This window comes from Macaca thibetana, chromosome 2, assembly GCF_024542745.1.
Source record: "Macaca thibetana thibetana isolate TM-01 chromosome 2, ASM2454274v1, whole genome shotgun sequence".
Taxonomy (NCBI): domain Eukaryota; kingdom Metazoa; phylum Chordata; class Mammalia; order Primates; family Cercopithecidae; genus Macaca; species Macaca thibetana.
The window spans coordinates 128,729,147-128,751,967 of record NC_065579.1 but is presented as its reverse complement, the minus strand read 5'-3'; the positions used below and the strand labels follow the sequence as shown (position 1 = coordinate 128,751,967).

The window sequence follows — 22,821 nt, the reverse complement described above, 5'->3', positions numbered from 1 at the left end:
CTCTGACCTCAATCCTACTTTTCCCATTTCCCTCTGTGTTCCAGCCATACTGGCTGTCCTGTGTGTTCCTTCTACATGGCAGCCTCAGTCCTGCCTGAGGGCATTTGTCCGAGATATTTGCACAGCCTGGAACTCCCTTATCTTTCCAAGGTTGGCTCCTCCCTGATAATTACATTTTGGTTTAAGTGTTAGCTCCCTAATAACACTCCCCCTGCAAATCATCAAGAAAGGGAAGGTCACATGCTTTGAAAAATATACCAGGGAAGGAACAGTGAATTTAAGAGAAGGAAATTAAAACGTTTTAGAATTGTGTGAACAGATTTTCAAAATTATGAGATGGCAGCACATACTCATTTAAACACCGACAATCAGATTTGCACTGTGGGTTGGGAGTGCATAGTGACGTGCATTCTGGCTTGCAGTCATACATTGGTTAGTCAAATGTGTGTTCTCAGACACAGAACTTCTGCTTGTAGTCATGTATTAGGAAAAAAATATCTCACATAGCTCAGTACGGATTCATGTTTGAAGATGTCTTTTTCAGTGGAATTTGGACTATTGATGTAATGGAAGCAAGCTTGGAGTCCATTATTGGGGTAGAAGATAAGTAAAATATGGTGGATGCACTTCATGGAGTGCTGTACACAAGTTAGAAACCACAATAAATGTTACAGTGTGGATAAATCTTAAAATAGCACCTTTTGAAAAAAAAATTAAGATAGATGATTAGATATATAACACAGTACCATTTATGAAAAAAAAAATACATAAACCAAATTGCTGGGAATGTTCCAGACCTTGATCTGGGTGATACTTGCACAGGTGAATACATATGTAAAAACTCACCAAGCTGTCCACTTAACTGTGTGCACTCTACTGTGTGAATGTTAAACCTAAATTCAAAAATTAAAAAAAAAATAAGCTCTGTCCCTGACTCAAAGTACTTCTCCCACGTCCATTTCTATTGCGTCAATCTTTTAACATTCTTTTTGTAGCACCAATCATCACATGGCATCTTTCTGATATATATTCGTGTGTGTTCATTAATGGACTATCTCCCACTACTCGAATGTAAGCTCCCTAGGACAGGGAACTCCTCTAACTTGTCTGCTACTATCTGCCCCATTAGCACTGAGTTCTCTCTGTCTTGTTCTGCTATACAATATTCTCTCGACCTAATATCTCCCCTTTTGGCTTTTCGATATTGACATTTTTATAAATATTCTTTTATAATGTTCTAAAGCCTTAGTGATTGCTGAATAGATGTTTATTTGTTGAATGAAAGGAAGGAAGAAAGAAAAAGAAGAAGGAGGGTGGAAGGGAGGGAGGGAGGGAAAAGGAAAGACAAAAGTAAGAAAGAAAGAAAATAGGAAAAGGAGGGAGGATATATATACGTAGACCAAGTAGAGCCATTGTCTTGTCAGCTCTAATTTACTTCATCAGTAACTCCCTTGCCTCAGCAGGCCCTTTCTCTGTTGGAGTAACACTCTTTAATTAATGTCCTTGAATTAAATACTTCACATTCTTAGAACCTGGTTTACATGTTTTTTTGCTGTTGTTTTTTTTCTCCTCTGTCTCCTTCCTTCACTTCCCCCTTCTTCTTAGTCCCTTTTCTTCCCTTTTTCCATCACTTCTCATATTTTTCCCCCATCCCAGGGTCTGCCTCTACTTATCTGAGCAAAGTCACATCGCAATTCTCATAGAAATTAGAAGACAGTGTCTTACTTAAGTGTCTAAGTATGGGAGGCCGGGCACTGTGGCTCACACGTGTAATCCCAGCACTTTGGGAGACCAAGGTGGGCAGATCACTTGAGGTCAGGAGTTCAAGACCAGCTTGACCAACATGGTGAAACCCCATCTCTACTAAAATACAAAAAATTAGCCGGGCGTGGTGGCACACGAATATAATCCCAGCTACTCTGGAGGGTGAGGCAGAAGAATCGTTTGAACCCCAGGGGTGGATGTTATAGTGAGCCAAGATCGCGCAGCTGTACTCCTACCTAGGTGACAGAGCGAGACTCTGTCTCAAAAAAAAAAGAAACTATGGGAGTACAAAATACTAACAAGTAACATTTATTGAGTACTTAATTTCATATGGGCCACAGAGATGTACTTTACATATATTAAGTTATTTTATCTTCTCAACAGCCCTATTATTTTCCCTGTGTTACAGTTGGGAACATAAGCTCAGAATGTGTAGCTTGCTCAAGGTCATGTAATTGGTAAGCAGTAGAGCCAGATCAGAGCCCATGTACCTGAGCGCTACTTCCCACCGTCCCCCAGCATAGTAAACAAACATTTACTAGTAACCAAATCTACAGATTGGTAGCAATGTTATGTCTTTATGGCAGTATAATATTCCATATCTACTTTAATCTGAAAAACTCCCATTTTTAGGAGGAAGCATACAGTAAGACAAAGCATAGATGATCCTGGGGGAGCCTGTTTGCATCAAGCAAGGCTGCTACCTTCCATGTAAATCTCGAGATGGTCATCATGTTTTATGGGGCTGCCAAATCCAAAGTTATTAAAACCCCTTCATTCACATTACCAGCTATTACGTGTTTAATTCCTCTGGTAAGACACATCTCTGGCAATTCATGACTAAAAATGAGTTCGTATTATCATACGATAAATAGAGTAGTGGCAGAAAAATGAATAAATGTAAAAGGAAATACTTTCAGAGTATACAGTGCCTTTTTAATGTCTTTAATACCTTTTTGCCTGTATTAACCTTTGTATCTTAATTCTGATTACCCAGTGACACTCACCCATTTATCTGAACACTGCTAAATCTTTTATTATTATCCCATTACCATGTTTATAATGGTGTAATTTGTGTTGGGGAAGCATCTGCTAAGTGTTAAGTAGGCATTTGAAGAACATATGGGTGGGTGGATACTGTCAACTAGGAAAGGTTTCGGGCTGACCCGATTTGCTCTGGCTGCCTTGCTGATGTTGATGGTAACAGTGTACAATTCCGAGCAAGGACTGCTTTCCTTCTGTGATTTCTGCTTTCCTTTCCCATGCCTACCTTTCAGAGTGTATTGTAGAGCTTCCAAATGGGTTAAGTCTATTTCTTTATTTTTTTTTCCCCCCAAAGCAGCTCAAAGCTTTCTGGGGCCTGATGGAAGGAAGAACATTGACATAGAGAACTGTAGAAGCAGAGCCAATTATTCTGTCATGAAATAGCCTTTTCTTAAAAAAAAAAAAAAAAACAACAAAGCCATACTCTCAGCAGACTGATAAAGTCAAGACGGCATGCTGTTAGGGCTGTTTAACATGTTTCTTCTATTTAGTCAAACCCTTGAACAAAAGCCTGCATTCCGGGCCTCAGTCCCACCCAGGTCAAATGCTGCAGGATTTGGGAATCCAGGTCTATTAGAGCCCTAAGTGAACTGTTGGAGTAATGCTCCTTAATGAGATCGGTTGGCTAAGAGATGACACTTTGGTTCTTGTTAGTTCATAGAGTACCTTTTGAAGATCATTGCATATAATTCCTCATACCATTTCACTAGAAGGAGAGGTGACGGAGACATGTGAATGGGAGGTCAGTTTAAAAGAACAGATCTGAAGAAAGGCAAAGGTTTAGTGTTGTCTTCTACAAATTATCACCATGCTTGTTCCCAAGAATCTTAATTATGTCTTTCAGGAGCCCATTATTTATTTCAGAGAGAGTAAGAAGGCTTCCTTCCAAGTCATTAGGTTTGGGATCTAAATTGTAGCATCATTTCTCTCTTTTTTCTTTGGCGTATGGAATAGAGCTTGGATTTAGGAAGGAGAAGGGGACAATAATGGCCAGTCTGGGTTAGTGTGTGCAGAACTGCTTAGATTTGAGGAGCAGATACTTAGGAATTATGCCGGGTTCAAACCCTGCTTCCCCCACTTATTTTGCATGAGATCTTTCACCTTTATGGGCCTCAATGCTCTCATGAGTAAAATGGGGATAATACCTACTACCTAATGGGATGGTGTGAAGATTGAAAGAGATGTCAGTGTGCAGTAAGATAACCCATGGCACAGTCAGTTCTCATGAAGTATTAGCTATTACTGTCACTACTGTAACTATTAGTATTGTTATTATTACAACTATAAAATACTCTTCTCAATATATATAAGAGTTTTCAAAGCATAGGATGTAATGCACAAAAATAATACTACAGGCCTTTTGGGACTTATTTTTATTTATTGTGTTTGTTTCTGTAAAATGGTTTTTAAATAGACTTTTATGAGAGTCAGACATAATCTTCCCATGAAAATAGGAGAATACCTGTTTTCCCTTATGTAACTAGAAAGCTCTTACTTATTGGGCAATGCGGTAAAATAACTTTCAGAATTAATCCAATTTATTAATTCAGTGACCACATAAAGGTGATTTGATTTAATTGTCTTTAAATAGTAATATAAAAGCCAGTATAATTCCATAAAGTTTACCTATAAATATCTGTTCAAGTACAATATTTGAGAGATGAAGATCAGTAGTTTTTAATAATTAAAATTCTATTTTTAAATACCTCAATTTCTCCTCTCAGTAACTTGTACACAAAGTTGGTTAAAGCTGCATGTTGACTGTATGAATCCAAACTGAAAAATTAATCAGTCATGTAAGACGAATGCCCAGAGTACACTTATCGATCTCTAATACAGAAAACTGCAGGGATTAACTTTAATAATCAAATTAAAGTGTGATAACTAACATAAGAAATGAAAAAAGGAAGTGGTGGATTAGCTGTTTTTTAAGTAAACATAAGTAGTTGATGAATCCTTATATGTGATTTCTCTGATTTTATCCAGGACTTCCTATGGTATCAAATACAAGGGGTTTCTTTGTTGAAGTTGTAAAGGCCAGTCCATTTTATCTTGCCTGTATGCTTGTAAGCAATTTTGTGGGATGCCCTGTGAAGAAAAAAGGGTAGGGAATATTATGTATTCAAAGACTAGTTTTGCTCTTTCTTAGAATATAATTTATCAGGAAATGCTTGTTAGACTAAATATAATTACTGGGATTTATTTTATAGATTTTTGGGGGTAGAGAAGTTTTTTATAAAAAGAAATCTATTACTGGATTTTAAGAGCTATTTTCTACGTTTGTATTTTTTCTTTTTTTAATATTTATGGGCCCGGCGCGGTAGCTCAAGCCTGTAATCCCGGCACTTTGGGAGGCCGAGACGGGCGGATCACGAGGTCAGGAGATTGAGACCATCCTGGCTAACACGGTGAAACCCCATCTCTACTAAAAAAAATACAAAAAAAAAAAAACTAGCTGGGCGAGGTGGTGGGCACCTGTAGTCCCAGCTACTTGGAAGGCTGAGGCAGGAGAATGACGTAAAGCGGGGAGGCGGAGCTTGCAGTGAGCTGAGATCCGGCCACTGCACTCCAGCCTGGGCGACAGAGCGAGACTCTGTATCAAAAAAAAAAAAAAAAAAAAACACATTTATGGAAACCTCTGTGTCCTCACTTGCTATAATTTTTCTTAAACTGAGTTTTTGAGTCATACTTAAAATACTTGAAATTCTAAAATCAGTAATTTGAAAGCCACTCAATTTGAGTGTACCTGATTATCAGAATTACATAATTAATATTCTGGGGATGCTTTATATTCTCAATAAACTTCTAATATATTAGATTCTCAATAAATATTTACAGTGTAGACTTTTTATTTAAATTCATGTACCTTTTTATATTTATCAGTGTTAACTGGTTTTTGCTGTATGTTAGGTGCTTACATTTTGAGAAACACTAAGATGATTTTAATTCAGTGAAATTACATTTATCAGACACTGTCCTGGCACTGTGATGGACTAATGACTGGCTATTCCAAGAGCCAAGGCTAGACCATCTGCCTCAGCCGTCAGCCAGGAAGGCTACTATGGGTCCACCTTCCACCTTTAAACATTTCCCCTTTAACACAGGATGCAAATTTATCAACTACAGGAGAGAAAAGAACATTTTTAATTAACAGGGTCCCACTTTATAGATGAGTTAGAATGTTAAATATAAATTAAATTTCTTTTCCTACCTTGTTGTATGTCATTATCAAGCTTCAAAAGTTAAGTAGAATGGAGACCTTTCTCTCATTTTCAATTAATATCTGGATACTACCCAAAACAATGGCATGGGGATGAGCATTTAATGAACAGCTGTTCTGATTTTAAAGGCAAAGCAAGTTCTCTCTAACCGCATAGGGAGGTGATGAGGTATTTCCACGACTTAAGATTAGAGACAGTCTACTGACATTTAGAAATAATTATTCCCATTTGGAAATAACAAGTTAGAAATAGAACTCGAAATCACTGCTAGCTTTTGACACTTTTCAGAGCCATAGATCGACTCCCAGCTCATTCTGCACCACCTGTACTGTGAACCCCTGCCATCATGGCAAACTTAACTCTGTCCGATTAATTTAGCAGAAAACATGCTGTGTTTTGGCATTTCTGCCTTTTGAGTATTTCTCAGAATCGAAGCTCAGTCCTATTAACTTTCTATTCAAGGGAGACCAGATGAGTTTTTTTGGAACATTTTCATTGGCTTATATTCTCTTGAGAGTAACATTTTAATCCTATTTTATTTCCTGCATAGTTCTTTTATTTTGCTCTGTCTATAAATGTATACAATTTAGTCAGTTGTTTTGATGAAGGTTTATTCTTGCCACGTTCCCCATCTATTTTTAATACATAATAGTATTTATGCATCCAGGAGTGTTTATCTCTGTGTCTCCAAAAATTGCAACAAAATACTATTAAAAAGTAGCTCCCACCATTCAATCTGATTGGCCATAGGAGTCTCATCTCCACACATCATCACTTTGGAGCTTCTTACCATCAGCAAAGCACAGTAAACTTGTTTGACACCTGCTTGCATAGCTTTCCACTGCCAGTATCTGAAGCTCCTCCGGTTGTTTTCATCTGCCCCCTCATTCACCATTTCCTCACTTCTTGAAAGGGCTGGCTGACTGCAACGTATGTGGTATTCAGCCCTGGCTCTCTGCTTCACCCACAGAACCTACTTTTTGATCCTCCTTTGTAGGATACCCTCAGAGGACAATCAAGCAAGACCAAAATGACAACAGAAACAAGAACACTAACCACAAGCATTTTTTGAACACTCATCATTTATTCTGCATTCCTGTATGGACTTGGTATGCATTATCTTATTTAATCCACCTGACACACCTATAAGGTTATCATCTTAATTTTACAAACAAGGAAACTGAAGAATAGAGAGGAAAAGAATCTTTCCCTGGCTTACACAGCTAGCAGATACCAGAACCAGGATTGGAACTTAGTCATGTGTTTTAACTGTTGCTTTTAATTTGCTTTGTTTGTCTTTTGTGTATGTGTTTTCTGTTTTGTTTTGTTTTGTTTTGTTTTGTTTTGTTGTGATAGGGTCTCACTTTGTCATCCAGGCTGGAGTGCAGTGGTGCAATAACGGTTCACTGCAGCCTTGCCCTCCCAGGCTCAAGCAATCCTCCCATCTCAGCCTCCTGAGTAACTGGGACTACAGTCACACACCACTATGCCCAGCTAATTTTTGTAGAGACAGATTTTCACCATGTTACCCAGGCTGGTCTCGAACTCTGGGATCAAGCCGTCCACCTTCTTCAGCTTCCCAAAGTGCTGGGATTCCAGGCATGAGCCACCGCCCAGCCATATGCTCATGTTTGTCACCACTACCCTAGACATTTTTTTATACAAAATGAAAGCTGTAGAGGAGATTTAAGATTTTAAGGGTTAGAAGAGGTCTTAAACACCTGCATTCCCCAACCCTTTTGAATTCTCGGAGACATTTTAACAGTCAAAATGTTACTGCTGCTCACGTGATTGAGAAGCTACATAGAAATGACAGCTTTATGTAGTGGTTCCGGCTCTGACTTACACTCCCTGGATTCAGATCCTTCCAACTATATTACGTGCGGCTTCCTCCATTATCTTAGTTACCTCATCTGTAAAACAGGATGATAATAGCAGTTTCCTCCTATACTTTTTTGAGGAATAAATAAGTTACTATGTACAAGTTGCCAAGATCAGTAATTTGGCTCACAGTGAGAAGTCAACTTATCTGCTTTTATTGGTTTTCATATTTTTGAAAGAGAAACTATGCGATACCCAAAAGTTATGATGAATTCAGGAACACTGTTTAGCTGAAGTATATTTTTGTTAATCACAGTATTGCTCACACTTTTTAAAAAGCAGGACCTGCATATGTATTTTATAACGTAGAATTAGTTCAGTCTCTCTATCAACCACAGCATGCATATGGATTACCTAATCCTTGTGGAAATTCCACAGACCCCAAAGAACTCCCATCCCACAGGTTGGCAACCAGAGCTCTCTCGTGCAACCCTCTCATTTTTCAGGTAAGAGAAAAAGCTGAGACCAGAGAGTTTAAATGAATTTATCAAAGGGCACATACCTAGAGGACAAAGACAAGTGTAAACCTCAAATCCTATGACTCCAATGCAGAGGTCTGTCCTCTTTCCAAAAGTACCCAAAAAGCTCGTTTCAGGTTACTTTAACAATCAGAGATAGCAATAGTCAAACACTTTTGTGTCCTTAAACAGTATTTTGTATTCTGAATTTCTGTTCTCTACATTAGCTTTGTTGTTTCTCCTTGTTAAGTGACAGAGAAACTTCCCTTCATATATTCATATATAAGAGGACAAAAGGAAATTTAGAGAGATGTTCTATGTTCTGTCTACCAGCCACCATTAAAGGTCATCCGGCCCCCTAGGGGATGATGGCCAAATCCTTATTGCTAAGACTGTTCTCACTGCCTTTTTTTACATTTCCTCTGGGGACCAAATGGTGCAAAAGAAAATTCGCTTATTTGAATCTGAAAATCCTTCTCTAACGAGAAGTGATAAAATTTATTATTTTTATCAGAGCCCAAGTAAGTTAAGTGTCTATGAGTGACAGAAATAAAATATAGCTATGAGGTGGCTTGATCTAAAACATGGCACTCTAAATAGCCTGTGATTTAACACATTCAAATCAGAAACTAGAAAGGCCCTTCAATACATGCCAGCCGAAGATCAACTAATTGAATTAATAAAATAAAGGGATGAAAGAAATAAACATACTTATAAATATCCCAGAAGATATGTTGTTGAGATAAAATGTGGTACAAAACAAATATGAGCAGTTCAGTAATTCCCAGAGCCCTGTACAGCATATGCTCTCAGAAAAGACAGAAAAAGTGTCTAGAAACAGAGGACTCAAGTCCCACAGAGTAACCAAAATAGATGTGTTGCTTTTACTTGTAACAGAATATGAAGTGCCAAAATGTAAATGACAGAAAAGATCTTTATATCACCTCAGTTAATATTAAGAAAAAGAATGGTCAAAAACCAAGGTAAATCACCAGGACCACTTGTTTAATAGGAATTTATTTGGAAAATAATTTAATATTGTTAGGGAGAATAAATGGAAAATATAATATTGTATCACTAGTTGAAGAAATAAAGTTCAGTATTTCTCCAGTTGAGAGAGAATCAATGAGCATTTGTGTCAAACGGATTAGAATTCCTAGGTAAGTTTTTTCTCGACTTTGATCAAGGCAGAATCTAATGCTCTTTTACTGCAGATCTACATATTTGCTTCTTGGAAAGAAAAGCTTTTTATCATGTTGGTGGAAGAATACTCACATGATTGCTGCTTTTTCTTTTCACAAGGAGACCCGTTTCCTTTATTAGAATTGCTTTTTACAAAAATGTGTGGAAGAGGGAGCAGGTGGTTGCACTGCATTTCCTTGTATTGTTCAGTAAATATAGTTGGAACTAAAAAATGTCGGGGGACAGTGCTCTTATAACTTCTATTATAGTTGTTTCTTTTTTGAAAAATATAAACAGAAAGAAAATTAAGTAGTAAATGTAAACTTTACTACAGCTTAGGGATAACTGTACATAGAACCATCATATTTAGATTATGTTAAATATTGTTGGGTTTGAAAGGCCAATACCCTTTCTGCCAATTGAGGACGTGGCATGAGCTTTGAAAGCTTTCTGCCTCAGGCAAAAATGAGCTGAGCCACTGCTTTGAAGTCGAATTAGGACACGTTTGCTTTTATTTCTGTAACTCTATCTGCCTCAGTGAACTCCTGTTCTGTAATTTTGAAAATCACAATAAAGCCAATATTCAATCAATTCAGTATTTTTATATTAAAGCAAGAATCAAATTAGAATAACTGTCTCCTTAAAAATGAAAAGGGCCAGGTGTGGTGGCTCATACCTATAATCCCAGCACTTTGGGAGACCAAAGTGAGCGGGTCGCTTGAGCTCAGGAGTTTGAGACCAGCCTGGGCAGCGTAGTGAGACTCTGTCTCCACAGAAAATTAGAAAATTAGCCAGGCGTCATGGCATGCACCTGTGGTCCCAGCTACTCAGGTGGCTGAGGTGGGAGGCACCTGAGCCCCGGAGGCCAAGACTGCAGTGAGCCATGATCCTGCCACCACACTCCTGCCTGGGCAAGAGAGAGAGACCCTGTGTCAAAAAAGAAAAGAAAAGAAGAGAAAAAATCTGAGATCTGCATAGCACTGAAATACAATATTATAGAATTCCTTGGTTAAGTGTTTGCCTTTGACATGTTGTACATCAGGATGCCTCTCATCTGTTCTTACATCTCTACCTTTATTGACCAATTCAACACACATCTGTTACTTAAAATGGTGTGCTGGTAAATAGATAGGTGGAGTGTCGAAAAATGTAATAGGGATAAAGTAAACCCACTTAAATAACAAGAGTATGGCTACTACTAGAAATTATTTTTAGCTTGAAATGTTTTTCTATCGTGTAAATGACATAAACAGCATCATTTCTGGGAGGCTCATAAGAACAGGGTGTGAAAAGAATAAGAGCAAGTTTTATTTTCTTGCTAATTTTCACTTCTCACTGTCTAACTGTTCCTTACTCCCAAGTAGTGGAAATTGTGAAACAGACTCTGAATTAGGGGCATTCACCTATTTCTTCAGGGGTAAGTCTTTAATTGATCAGAAATTATTCATTGCATTGATGTATACTGTCAAGAAGGAACAATTGACAGGAAAGTATCAAATATAAAATAATGACAATGGAGGATTTGATAAATAAGCCAATTGGTCAACATAAAAACTACTTACAATCAAAGACAGGAAGAGACCATTTCTGAAGAGACATCTGCCCTCCCATTTTCATTGCAGCACTGTTCACAATAGTCAAGATATGGACTCAGCCTAAGTGTCCATCAATAGGTGAATGGATAAAGAAATTGTTGTATATATACACAGTGGAATATTATCAAGCCTTTACAAAGGAGGAAATTCTGTCATTTGTGACAACGTGGATGAACCTGGAAGATACTATGCTGAGTGAAATAAAGCCAGGCACAAAAAGACAAATATCACATGACCTCACTTACACTTGGCATCTAGAAAAGTCAAGCTTTTAGAAATAGAGAGTAGAATGGTGGTTACCATAGGCTGGTGGTGGGGGGAGCTGGGGGGCGGGAATTGGAAAATGTTGGTCAAAGGGTCCGAAATTTCAGTTAGATAGGAGGGACGTGTTTTTGAGATCTGTGGAACAGCGTGGTGACTATAGTTATTGATAATGTGTTATATAATTCAAAACTGCTAAGAGTATATTTCACCACAAAATAAGGGTGAGTATGTGAGCTAGTTGATATGTTAATTAACTTGATTTAAGCATTTTGCATTGTATTCATATACCAAAACATCACACTGTACCCCATAAAAATATGTAATTATAATTTGTCGATTATAGATAAACATTATGTTTTTTTTTGAGACGGAATTTTGCTCTTGTTGCCCAGGCTGAGTTCAATGGCACGATCTCAGCTCACGGTCTCTGCCTTCCGGGTTCAAGCGATTCTCCTGCCTCAGACTCTCAGTTAGCTGGGATTACAGGCATGTTCCATCATGGCCGGCTAATTTTTTATTTTTGGTAGAAATGTGTTTTCTCCATGTTGGTCGGCCTGATCTTAAACTCTTGACTCCAGGTGATCCACCAGCACTCCCAAAGTGCTGGGATTACAGGCATGAGCCACCACTCCCAGCTAATAAATATTATTTTAAAGTTTTTTAAGACTCAAATATTAAACAAATGAGAATTTTAACTGAAATCTGAATTTGAGCAGTAACCTTATATTTCTTCATGCATATTTCTCTGTAACATCAGGAGGGCTTTTTTTAGCTAAATTATTAAAATTGCAGAAAGACTGTTGCAGTTCTTTTTTCAGGCTTTGAAAGACATTTCTACAGAGTTACAGAGTGATAGTTTTTTTTTCCTGGACATATCTCCATAGCCAAGATAGACAAGGATTGGAAAGATAGTGTAGGGGGGTAGGAAGAAATGTATGTGTAAACACATATATTTATTACTGAGATAGTACAAACACTATTTTTATTACTCTTTTCTATCACTTTTCTCAAAGCCTGTGAAACTACTATCTATATTTGACTTGAACCTGAGACAGCTGTGAAGTCTCCAGCATATCCTTTTGTGCCTAAAGAAATTAGCATTTATAGAGCCCTACTGATTTGAAGAACAGACTGGGATTACTTTTGATTATTGATTTCTAGGGGCATTTTCTTCATGTTTATTTTGCATATCCAGACATAATTGCATATCCTTTCATAATCAAGTACTTATATAGACACTATTTCTTAAATGTCAGGTGGCTCTGTAATATTTTAATAGTGCAATTTATAATGAAGCCATCACTTATTTTAACTTATTCAGAAAAAGTATCATTCAGAAAGCATAAAAGATTCCTTTTAAAATAAGGTTTTTTTCATGGTTTTTTACTCTATTTGATGAATAGTTTGATGTGCTATTAATGGTCAATAGTAGTACTGTGCATGCGTGTATATGTGTGCGTGTGTGTGTGTGTGTGTGTGAGAGAGAGAGAAAGAGAGAGAGAGAACGATTTCTCCAGCTTTCTAAGGAGTCATTCATTGTCCCGGGTAAGAAGACCCTTGTGATTTGGCAGGGCGACTTCATCTTCTACTAATGACCTCATTTCTGTTTACCAGTGAAAGTGGACATTTCATTAAGCTTTTAAAAATCACCCATAATGCAAGAAGAGAACAATAAAGCCCCCATGACATTCCTTAAAGGAAAGAGTTTAAATTTTGATAAAAGAAAATGAGATGTAATGTGGAATGGACAGTGTTATTGTGATGCAGCACCTTTATTCACTAGCCCTTAATTATTTCAGATATTTTATTGCACATTTTCCCTGTCTGTATGGTTCTTTTGTATCATTTGCAACCTGATGAAGCCCCTCTCTGGAGTTAGCTTCTGAGTGTTGGTGTGGGAATGATAAACCAGAAGCACTACCTTTGGATTCATTAAAGGATGGGCTTTCCATAGTTAGGTTGTACTAAAGAGAATTTCCATTTTGCAAGGGCAGTGTAAATTTTGCATATCATTTTAATAGCAAGGCAGGTCAATCAAATCATAATTGTCTACAATTAGCACTCCCATGAGCTGTAGGCTTCTTTATCTTCTCCGAGACTGAACTGAAAAAGAAATTGTTATTTACTGTCACTGAAGTCATAGAAAATGCTTGCTATTCAGTATAAGCGATGAGGAAAGTGCGAGTCTGGCAACAAGGCTTTGGCATAAATTTAAGATCTGCACACCAAAATGCACATTGTATCAAGCGTGGCTATGTGCAAAATGTGCTATTACAAAGCACTTTCTTTCAGCATACAAAGCAGATCTTGGCAATGAAACATCTGGTGTTGACAGCATTTTGGTTTGGAGCTAATCTAAAGATTGCTTTCTAACATTTTCAGGGGCTCTGAACTCTCTGGAAAAGGTACATTTTGATACTAAAAATGAGGAAGCAGAGAAGAAGTGCTTTATATTTCCTAGTTCGTTCTATCTGAAGTGCCAGTGCTGTCATTTTGGGAATCGTTTCTTGAGTCTCATCACTGTACCAGAAAGTCCAGGTACAAGCTGGAGGTTGCAGGAACTGCAAGCTTGAGACTGTGGCATGAGGGAATTGTCTAAGCTTCATAAAATATTGCAATAACTCTATCCATCTCTCACTATGTCACATTCTCTGCTGTGAAAATTTAAACTCCTTTCCTTAGCAATGCCATGCTTCTTTAGCAGTCTTGCCAAAAGGAAGGAGGTCAATACATTTCTTGCCAGTGCTGTTGCTAGTTCTCTTCAGTCCCCCTAAGCCATTGCTGGGCATCCTGTTTCGAGTGTCACTGAATTTGGTCCCATCATTACACTTCTTCATCTTGAGATGTCTCTGGAGCGAGGAGTGAAGGATAGTCAGTCCCACCGAAAGAACTTCAGCTAAAGATGGGAGAGGGGATGTTCTCTTTAAAAAATTCCTCATGAGAAAAAGAAAGGATACAGAATGCAAGCAAAAATACAAAATAGCTTCCAGAGTTGCTCTTCACATTTTTTGCATTTACAGATATGAAGGTAAGCACTTTAGTTGGGCGCTTGAAGGACACTGCTATATCAATAGCAGCAGTCATGGTACCAGGAAAGAGATATTTGATAGGAAAGATGCTTCCCTGGCAGAAGCATTAAAAATGAAGACAATGAGGCAGGTGGTTCACCTGAGGTCAGGAGTTCAAGACCAGCCTGACCAACATGGCGAAACCCCGTCTCTACTAAAACTACAAGAATTAGCTGGACATGGTGGTGGAAACCTGTAATCTCAGCTACTTGGGAAACTGAAGCAGGAGTATCACTTGAACCCATGAGGCAGAGGCTGTAGTGAGCTGAGATAATGCCACTGTATTCCAGCCTGGGCAATAGACCAAGACTCTGTCTCAAAGAAAAACAAAAGTGAAGATAAGGGGTGGCAGTATATTGTGGAGTCACAATATGATGAAAGATGCTGGTACCCACTGGTGTCAGTTCCTGAAAGAACGTGTGAATATAGTGGAATAGTATCTCAGGAAACTGTTATCTCTTGGATAACTTATCTCAGTTACCCAGTGGAAATGGCTCATATATGCTCAACTAAAGGCAGAGACTAAAACAAGAGAGAGAAAGAGGAAATAGTGAGTATCAAAGTCTTAGGAGCCTAGCATGAGCTTTGTGAAGCTTCGTGTAGGAGTTAGGACACCATGATAGCCCTACAAAGGCAAGAGGGGAAAAAAATAAAATAAGACAGTTAAAGGATTGTCAAGCTCATAACTTGATCTCTAGATATCACTGACCTAGGACAAGGTTCAACAAACCTTTTCTTAAAAGGTCAGATAAACATTTTAAGCTTTATGAACCATACAGTCTCTTTTACATCTACTTAACTCTTCTCTTATAGCATAAAAGCAGCCACAGACAGTAGTAATTGAATGAGTGTGATTGTGTTCCAATATATTTAGTTAACAAAGCAGGCAAGTCATAGTTCACTAACCTCTGGCCTAGAACCAGCCCTAAAATATGAGGAGAAAAAGGAAATAGCATTTTTAGTGTTTTTCCACCTTGGTCGTTGTTCTCCTTATCTTAGGACCTTCACAAGTCAGACTTGGTAGTATCCTAAATCAGAATGGATTAGGTAGACATTTATAGTCTAAACAAGGAAACAGACAATATATAATAGTGTCATCCATAAAGCAACAACTTACAATACAACAAAATGCAGCAAAATGTTAAACATGCTGATCGATGTCTTTTGATTTACAGTACAGACTCTTCAATCCTAACCATTGACTATGTGTTATTTGAACCTTAAATTATCCTTAGGTTTCTACATTGTTTTAGATCATTGAGTACATACTGCATCCCAGACTTTCCACCAAAGTGGTGCGATTTGTAAGCATCAGAGCAAAATTCTCTTCCTGACTGTATGAATTGGTGATAAAAATCTTGAATGACATCAAGTAAGCTTTCACACACTTTTAAATATGCTTTGTTTTAAAGTAGGTCAGACTTCCCAGTTGGCATCACAGAAAATGGTCCAAGTTACTTTTACAATTTTGCCTAACAGCAATTTTGTTTGACAGAATTTCTTCTAGCAAGTGGCTATAGAAGGATTAAATCTCCTTCATAATAGAATTTTACAATGGAACTACAAATAAAAACTTAAATGTCAGTATTATATGTATTAATGTATCTCCAGGTAAACACCAGAGTGACATATTTCATGTTAAATTGACTGGTCTTATACTTAAGTGACCAGGGAAGGAATGTAGCTAGAGGCAGAATGTCATTCATCACATATTACTTTTTAGAAAGCAGAGTTTCAGGACTTCATTTTTTAAATTTATAGCTTTGATTGGTAAAACTTCTTGGCTTTTGAATTTAAAAAAATTCATACTCCTAGTATTCACTTACCATTGTTAATAGAAAGCCCACTGGCCAAATCGTTTGGCATAATGTGCTTGTGATTTACACAGGAGGTTGTGAAAGGTTTTGTAAAGTCTAGCTTGTTTGAATATATCAAATTATCATTTTTATTACAGCTTTTTATTTATCATAGTACATAAAATGATTTTAGAAATCTCCAAAGAATGCTGATTTGATATGGATTTTGCTTTGATACAATTAACATTTATTGCAAATGCAGATTTTTATGATAAGTAAACTCTGATAGTATTATAGTAGATTTTTTAACTGTATTGAGAATGCATAAATCACATTATTCTCAAATATTTTCAGTCAGAATGATATATATGTACATATATATATAAACATAGTCATGGAGGCAATAAATGAAAAGTCAGTGTAGCTCTTCTCTCTAAGACATAAAAGTTATGTTTCATTCCATCTCAAAGAGAAAGTCTATAAACAAAGATAGGTGCTACAAATTTCTGCATACCTCTCATGTCAGTGTACAACTCTATTAAATGCAGATTTGATTTTTTTCTATGTCTTCAAGGGTCTGAATCTTCATAAAAAGTAATCAATCACTAATTTATTTGTTTGGGGGTTGTAGTTTGATATCTCTTTTGGAATACCTCAACATTATATTGATCTTATAATCGTATTAAATACAATCTGATTCTTCTTTAGGCTTTCCAATTACAGCCTTTCTTTACATTTTTTTTTCCGCCTCTGTTCATCTGTTTTTTTTTTTTGTTGTTGTTGTTGTTGTTGTTTTTGAAAATTCTAGCCAAGGCACTTAGCGCTATACCTGGCATATAATAAACACTTGATCATTGTTAGCTATCATCATTATTTATGTTAATTTCCTATTGCCAATATAACAAATTACTACAAACTTAGTGGCTTTGTGGCACCAGGGATCTGTTTTGTGGAAGAATTTTTTTTCCATGGACTGGGGTGGGTGTCGGGGAGAATTTGGGGATTATTCAAGCACATTACATTTATCTATGGGTACTTTATTTCTGTTATTATTACATTGTAATATATAATGAAATAGTTATACAACTCACTATAATGTAGAATCAGTAGGAGCCCTGAGCTTGTCTTCGTGCAACTAGATGGCACCATCTGGGGCTGATGGGAGACAGTGACAGATCATCAGGCATTAGATTGTCATAAGGAGCACACAACCCAGATCCCTCGTATGTGCAGTTTGCAGTAGGGTTTGTGCTCCTATGAGAATCTAATGCTGCCGCTGATCTGACAGGAGGCAGAGCTCAGGAGGTAACGTGAGCAATGGAGAGCAGCTGTAAATACAGATGAAGCTTCGCTTGCTTGCTCACTGCTCACCTCCTGCTGTGTGGCCCCGTTCCTAACAGGCCACAGACCAGTACTGGTCCGTGAACCAGGGGGGTTGGGCGCCGCTACTTTAAACAACACACATTTGTTCCCTTACAGTTCTGTAGATTAGAAGTCCAACACAAATCTCATTGGGCTAACATCAAGGTGTCAGCAGGGCTTTATTACTTGGGGCTATAGAGGAGAATCCATTTCCTTCCCTTTTGCAGCAGCTTCTAGAGGCTGCCCATGTTCCTTTGCTCTTGGTCACCAGCAAGTGATTATATGGCTCAGATCTCTGTTTGTGTAGTCATACCTCCTTCTCTGACTCTCCTGCCCCTCTCTTTCCCTTCTAAGGACCCCAGTGATTACAGTGGACCTACCTTAATTCACAGCAAGATGGCTAATTTAATCACCTTTGCCATGTACATTACTTCCCTATTGCTCTTGAAACAAATTACTACAACACAAATTTATTCTCTTACAGTTCTGGAGGTCCAGAGTCCAAAATCAATTTCACTTGGCTAAAAATCAAGAAATTGACAGGCCTATGTTGCTTAGGGAGTTTCAAGGGGACAATCTGTTTTTCTGCCTTTTCTGGCTTCTAGTGGCCACCTGCACTCCTTAAATCATGGTCTCTTTCTCCATCTTCAAACCAAGAGCACAGCATATTGAAATGTTATTCTCTGACTACCACACCTGGTTCTGTAGTCACGTTTCCTTTTCCCTTACTGTGACCCTCCTGCCTCTCTCTTACAAGGACTCTTGGGTTTACATTAGGCCCATCTGGATAACCCAAGTTTGTTCCTATCAAATGATCTTTAACTTAATCATGTCTGTGGATTCCCCCTTGTCATGTCAAGTAACATATTTTCAGGTTTCAGGAATTAGAATGTAGACTTTTTCTGGGGACTTATTCTGCCTACCCCACCAGTATTAGGCCCAGACTCTCTCTTAAGCTTACCTTTGAATCTCCCAGCCACTCATTGAACACTTGTGTCTAGATCCTCTGTCTGAGTCTCAAAGACTATTTTTACTATACCTTTTTCCAGCCCCAGAGTGGCTCCTCCTACTTTTCCTGTTTCTTCCATTTTTCCAAGCTCAAAACCTTAGAGTTAGTTTTTCTTCATTGTTTGTCAAGGATCTTTACTCTCTTGATTTTCTGGGTTTGTGTTTGGGAGAATTGGTGGAGGAAGATAATTGGATTATTCATTTACATATTATTTCAATAGGTAGACCATTGTGCTTTTAATATAAAACTATGCATACTGTGCTGTTGAGATACAAAGAGAAAGGGAGTGTTTATAAAACCATTTTTAAAAATGGCTTTCGATATTATGAAGTATATAGGATGTGTATTTTCTGGACAGTTTTATTCGGATCACTGAAATTTTGCACTGAGTGGTTGTTTAAGAATGTAAGCCCAGTGTAATTCAAGGGATATTAGTATACCACTCTGAGATAGACCTCCTAATTTGCCCAGTTACACTAATTCCTAAACAAAGAATGCAAAAATCCTAACTTCTACGAAAGAGAAGCTTCTTGCCATTTGTTTTCAAATTTTATATGAAGGTTTATGGCTGCACAGCATTTTGGCCAATGGAGAAGGTGAAATATTTTCTTCTTTGTTGGTGAAATCTGTGAATGGCAAATTTTCTTCAGTGGGGATCTCAGAGTAGCCTCACACTGTTTTTCTCTGGGATACTGTCTTGCCTTCACTTGTCTGGAGGACAGGTACCAAGAATCAATCAGGAGTCAGTTTGCATATTTGAAGAATGGGAGTGACATGAGGGGATTATCTCGATGGAAACTGGGAAGAGGGACAGTTATCCCTAGGAAAGGAAGTCGATGAAAGTGGGCATTCTCCCAGAATTCAAGGGGGAGGAGCAATTTTAAATGCAGAGTAGAGTCTGTTACTCAATTTCAGAAACCCCGTGTTCAGATTCCCTGAGACACATACACCAAGATGGGACTAAAGAATCAGACTTATTAAAAAGTACGGGAGAAGTGTCTGTAAAGGAAAAAAGGTGAAGGAGCAGAAATGGGCAGAGAACCTCAGACTGCGAGTCAGGTCCCATGTGGGTGAACAAAGAGTGGGGAGGAAAACTTGTTTAGGAAGAATGTCAGACTACAGCATGGTTCTGAGGATGCTGTAGCTGTGAAAATGGGGAACGAAGCTGTGAAAATGTTGAGTCAAAGTTGCCCATTAGAGAAATCCTTCATGGGGCAGGAACGAGCCAGCATTAGCACCTCCACCCAGTTCAGTACTAGGAGCAGCACAGGGAGGTGTGTGGCCACAGTGCTCCTGGGGTAGCAGGTAGAGGCTATCAGTCAACTGTATTCTGTGTCGCAGGTTCTCTTGAAGTGAAACCTAAGGAGGAACCTCCATGTCTGCACCAGTCTACACCTTGATTTGTACATATCCACTTCATGCTCATTTTGGGAGCAGCCTTAAAATGATTTTAATTTTGGCTTCCTTCCTTCTCCTACCAATCAGTTATTGTGTCATATAGGCAAAGCCACCACAATATCTCTATAACAATATAATAACGTTTTAAGTATCAATAATATTAACCTTTGGATTAAAATACACATTATAAAGGGAGTTATGCAAATATTTTGAGTTGAACATTTTCAATCAGAATTATATTTGTGATATTTTTTCCAAGTGTTGCGTGGAGTTATTGTTCATACATTCTCATTACTGTATAATATTATCTTGCATGAATTCACCAGATTTTAGGTTTTCTGACTGAATCGGAGTTCTTTTTATCAACCTTTTTTTTTAATATAAACTGGGTTAATAGGATTGACTTATCCCTAATGCCCTGCTAAGGCCTACTGTATTGGAGAGCAGTTGATATCTGGCTGGATAAAAGGGAGAAGAACAACCTTGTTAGTTTCATGTGTAGAACACTTTGGAAAGCAGAGAAAGATTGCTTTCCCTCCTTTACTGCAAAGTGAGGTTGCAGGAGTTGGGGAATGTTGAGGTGGAAATGGATGCTTAAGAGCAGCAGGAAGACCCTGAAGGGCTCTTGCTACTGCAGCTGCCAGTTTTAACAACTGCAGAGCAAACTCAACTTACCTTGCTAGTATTATTTTCCTCTATGGTTTATTCAATACTATTGCAAGAGAAAAGCATCATCAGGGTAGGCATGAGAATAACCATAGAGTTAATGTTTGAGATACATTTGCTTCATACAACCCAATAAGTGATTTTAGAGCTCACAACTTACCACATGACTGACTGAAATTTCATGAACCATTATACCAATATGACAGCATGATTTAAAGATCAGTGTGAGGTTAAAACCAGTGTTTCTGGATGTCTGTATAATTTGCAATTGGCTTGCTACTTTTTGGAAACATCAAGCATTTGCACTGCATTGTGATTGGGAATCAGTCATCATGTTTTATTTCTTCTAGGTCCTTAGCACTATTCCCTTTATCAAAAAGAAAGACCTTCACCATGAGAATTATCTCTTAAATGTATTTGAACGTGTTATTCATTAAATTTATTTTGATTCCATGTTTTCCAAAATTTTTTTTTTTTTTTTTAAACTCTTGGGAAAGCACTACAGTAATGAATCAATACAGTAGAGTTCATGCAACTAAGAGATAATAGGGCTCAGGAAAGCAGGAAGCCAATAAACCAACCACGGTAACTGTGCTTAGATCTCAACTTGGCGCTGAACAACCTGGGCCTCCAGAACAAAGTGGCGTATTATTATCTAGTCCTCGTTATCACAAAAAAAAAGAAAAGAACAATGGTTCGTTTGCAGAAAGTTGATTCACCTTGGCTGTAAACTTCAAGAAAACTCTCATACTGTACTTTACGTAGATGTTAGTCAGTAGCATAATTGTATCCTTAACTAACTGAATGAATCTTTATTGAGGACCTACTAAATGCCTTTGGGTGTTTCATTTTGCTGATTTGGAGGAGGGAGAAGGGCAGGTGAAATAAAAACTAACATCGCTTGTTTAACAAGTGATAGGAGGACAGACAAGTAAGTAGAATGTTACATACTGATAAGTGTTTTAGTTGAAATAAGCTTAGAATTACTCTGTATAGGAGCATCAACCCAGAGAAGGAGGATTAAGGAAGAGTTCACTTGAGGAGGTGATTCCTGATGTTGGAACCAAGCTTTGAAAAACATTTGACGGTTATCTCAAAGGTTGTAGTTGGTGTGGAAAGTCAGAAAGCCAAAGACAGGACAGAGACAACAGGAGTTGTAGTCCCCCGAAGCAGCATGTGCAAAAGACTCAGGGACCAAAGAGAGCATGGGGCTTCTCAGAGGCTAAGGTTTTCAGAAGGACCTTAACCATGAAGGACCTCATATTCAGGTTAAGCAATTTTGCATTATGCCTGAGAGGTTAAAGAACTTTGCAAAGTTTGATGTCAGGAATTGACATGATTAGATTGTTAATTTTGAGGTATCATGGTACAGGCAGGATGGAGATATGAATTAAAACTGAGCAAGACTGGAGAAGCTTGTTAGAAGGTGTCTGAAGCAGAGATGTGATGACAGTAAATAATATTGCTCCCGCCAGGATACTAATCAACGGTGTCCTCCATAATAATAAAGAATACATGGAGAGTTATTTCACTTAACTGCTTCTCTTCATGGCCTGCAACAAAAACACTCAGCACTGCTTGGAAGTAAAGTTGATGTTTGTATAGATACGTTAAGGACACAATGGAAAACTGTCCTTAATAATGGAATTTCTTTCTCTCTTCAACAATTTTATTAGAACTGTCATATGCTTGGATCTTCAATGAATACCCATCGTTTGTTGAAGAAGATAGTCGGAGATTTGTCTCTCAGGAGACAGGACACCTCTACATATCTAAGGTGGAGCCGTCGGATGTGGGAAATTACACATGTGTGGTGACAAGTTTGGTGACAAATGCCCGAGTGCTGGGCTCTCCAACTCCTTTGGTGCTACGTTCTGATGGTAATGAAACTTCTCCAAGTGCAAGTCTGAGTGCAAATGGTGCTGAGGCTGCAAAAAAAAGCAATTGGGAAAATGTATAAAGTACATCGAGAAGAATTGTCACTTCATGTTTTTTGGCACAAAGACTATTTTATGAGTACAATGACAAAAATGATTTGATAAATCATAGGTCCTTATGCATAATTCTTACCTAGGGCAAGCTTCATAATTTGCAGGGACCAGTGCAAAATAAA

At 37.9% G+C, this 22,821-nt stretch overlaps 1 protein-coding gene across 2 annotated transcripts in view; it reads left to right on the top strand.

Moving 5' to 3' along the window:
* The window catches only part of CNTN3 (contactin 3), a 340,485-nt gene that overhangs the window by 212,643 nt on the left and 105,021 nt on the right, over window positions 1-22,821 (top strand). For both annotated transcript variants that reach the window (XM_050778567.1, XM_050778566.1), the window contains exon 6: window positions 22,385-22,588. In XM_050778567.1, the coding sequence (XP_050634524.1) occupies window positions 22,385-22,588 (204 nt within the window). The remainder of the gene's footprint in view (window positions 1-22,384; window positions 22,589-22,821) is intronic.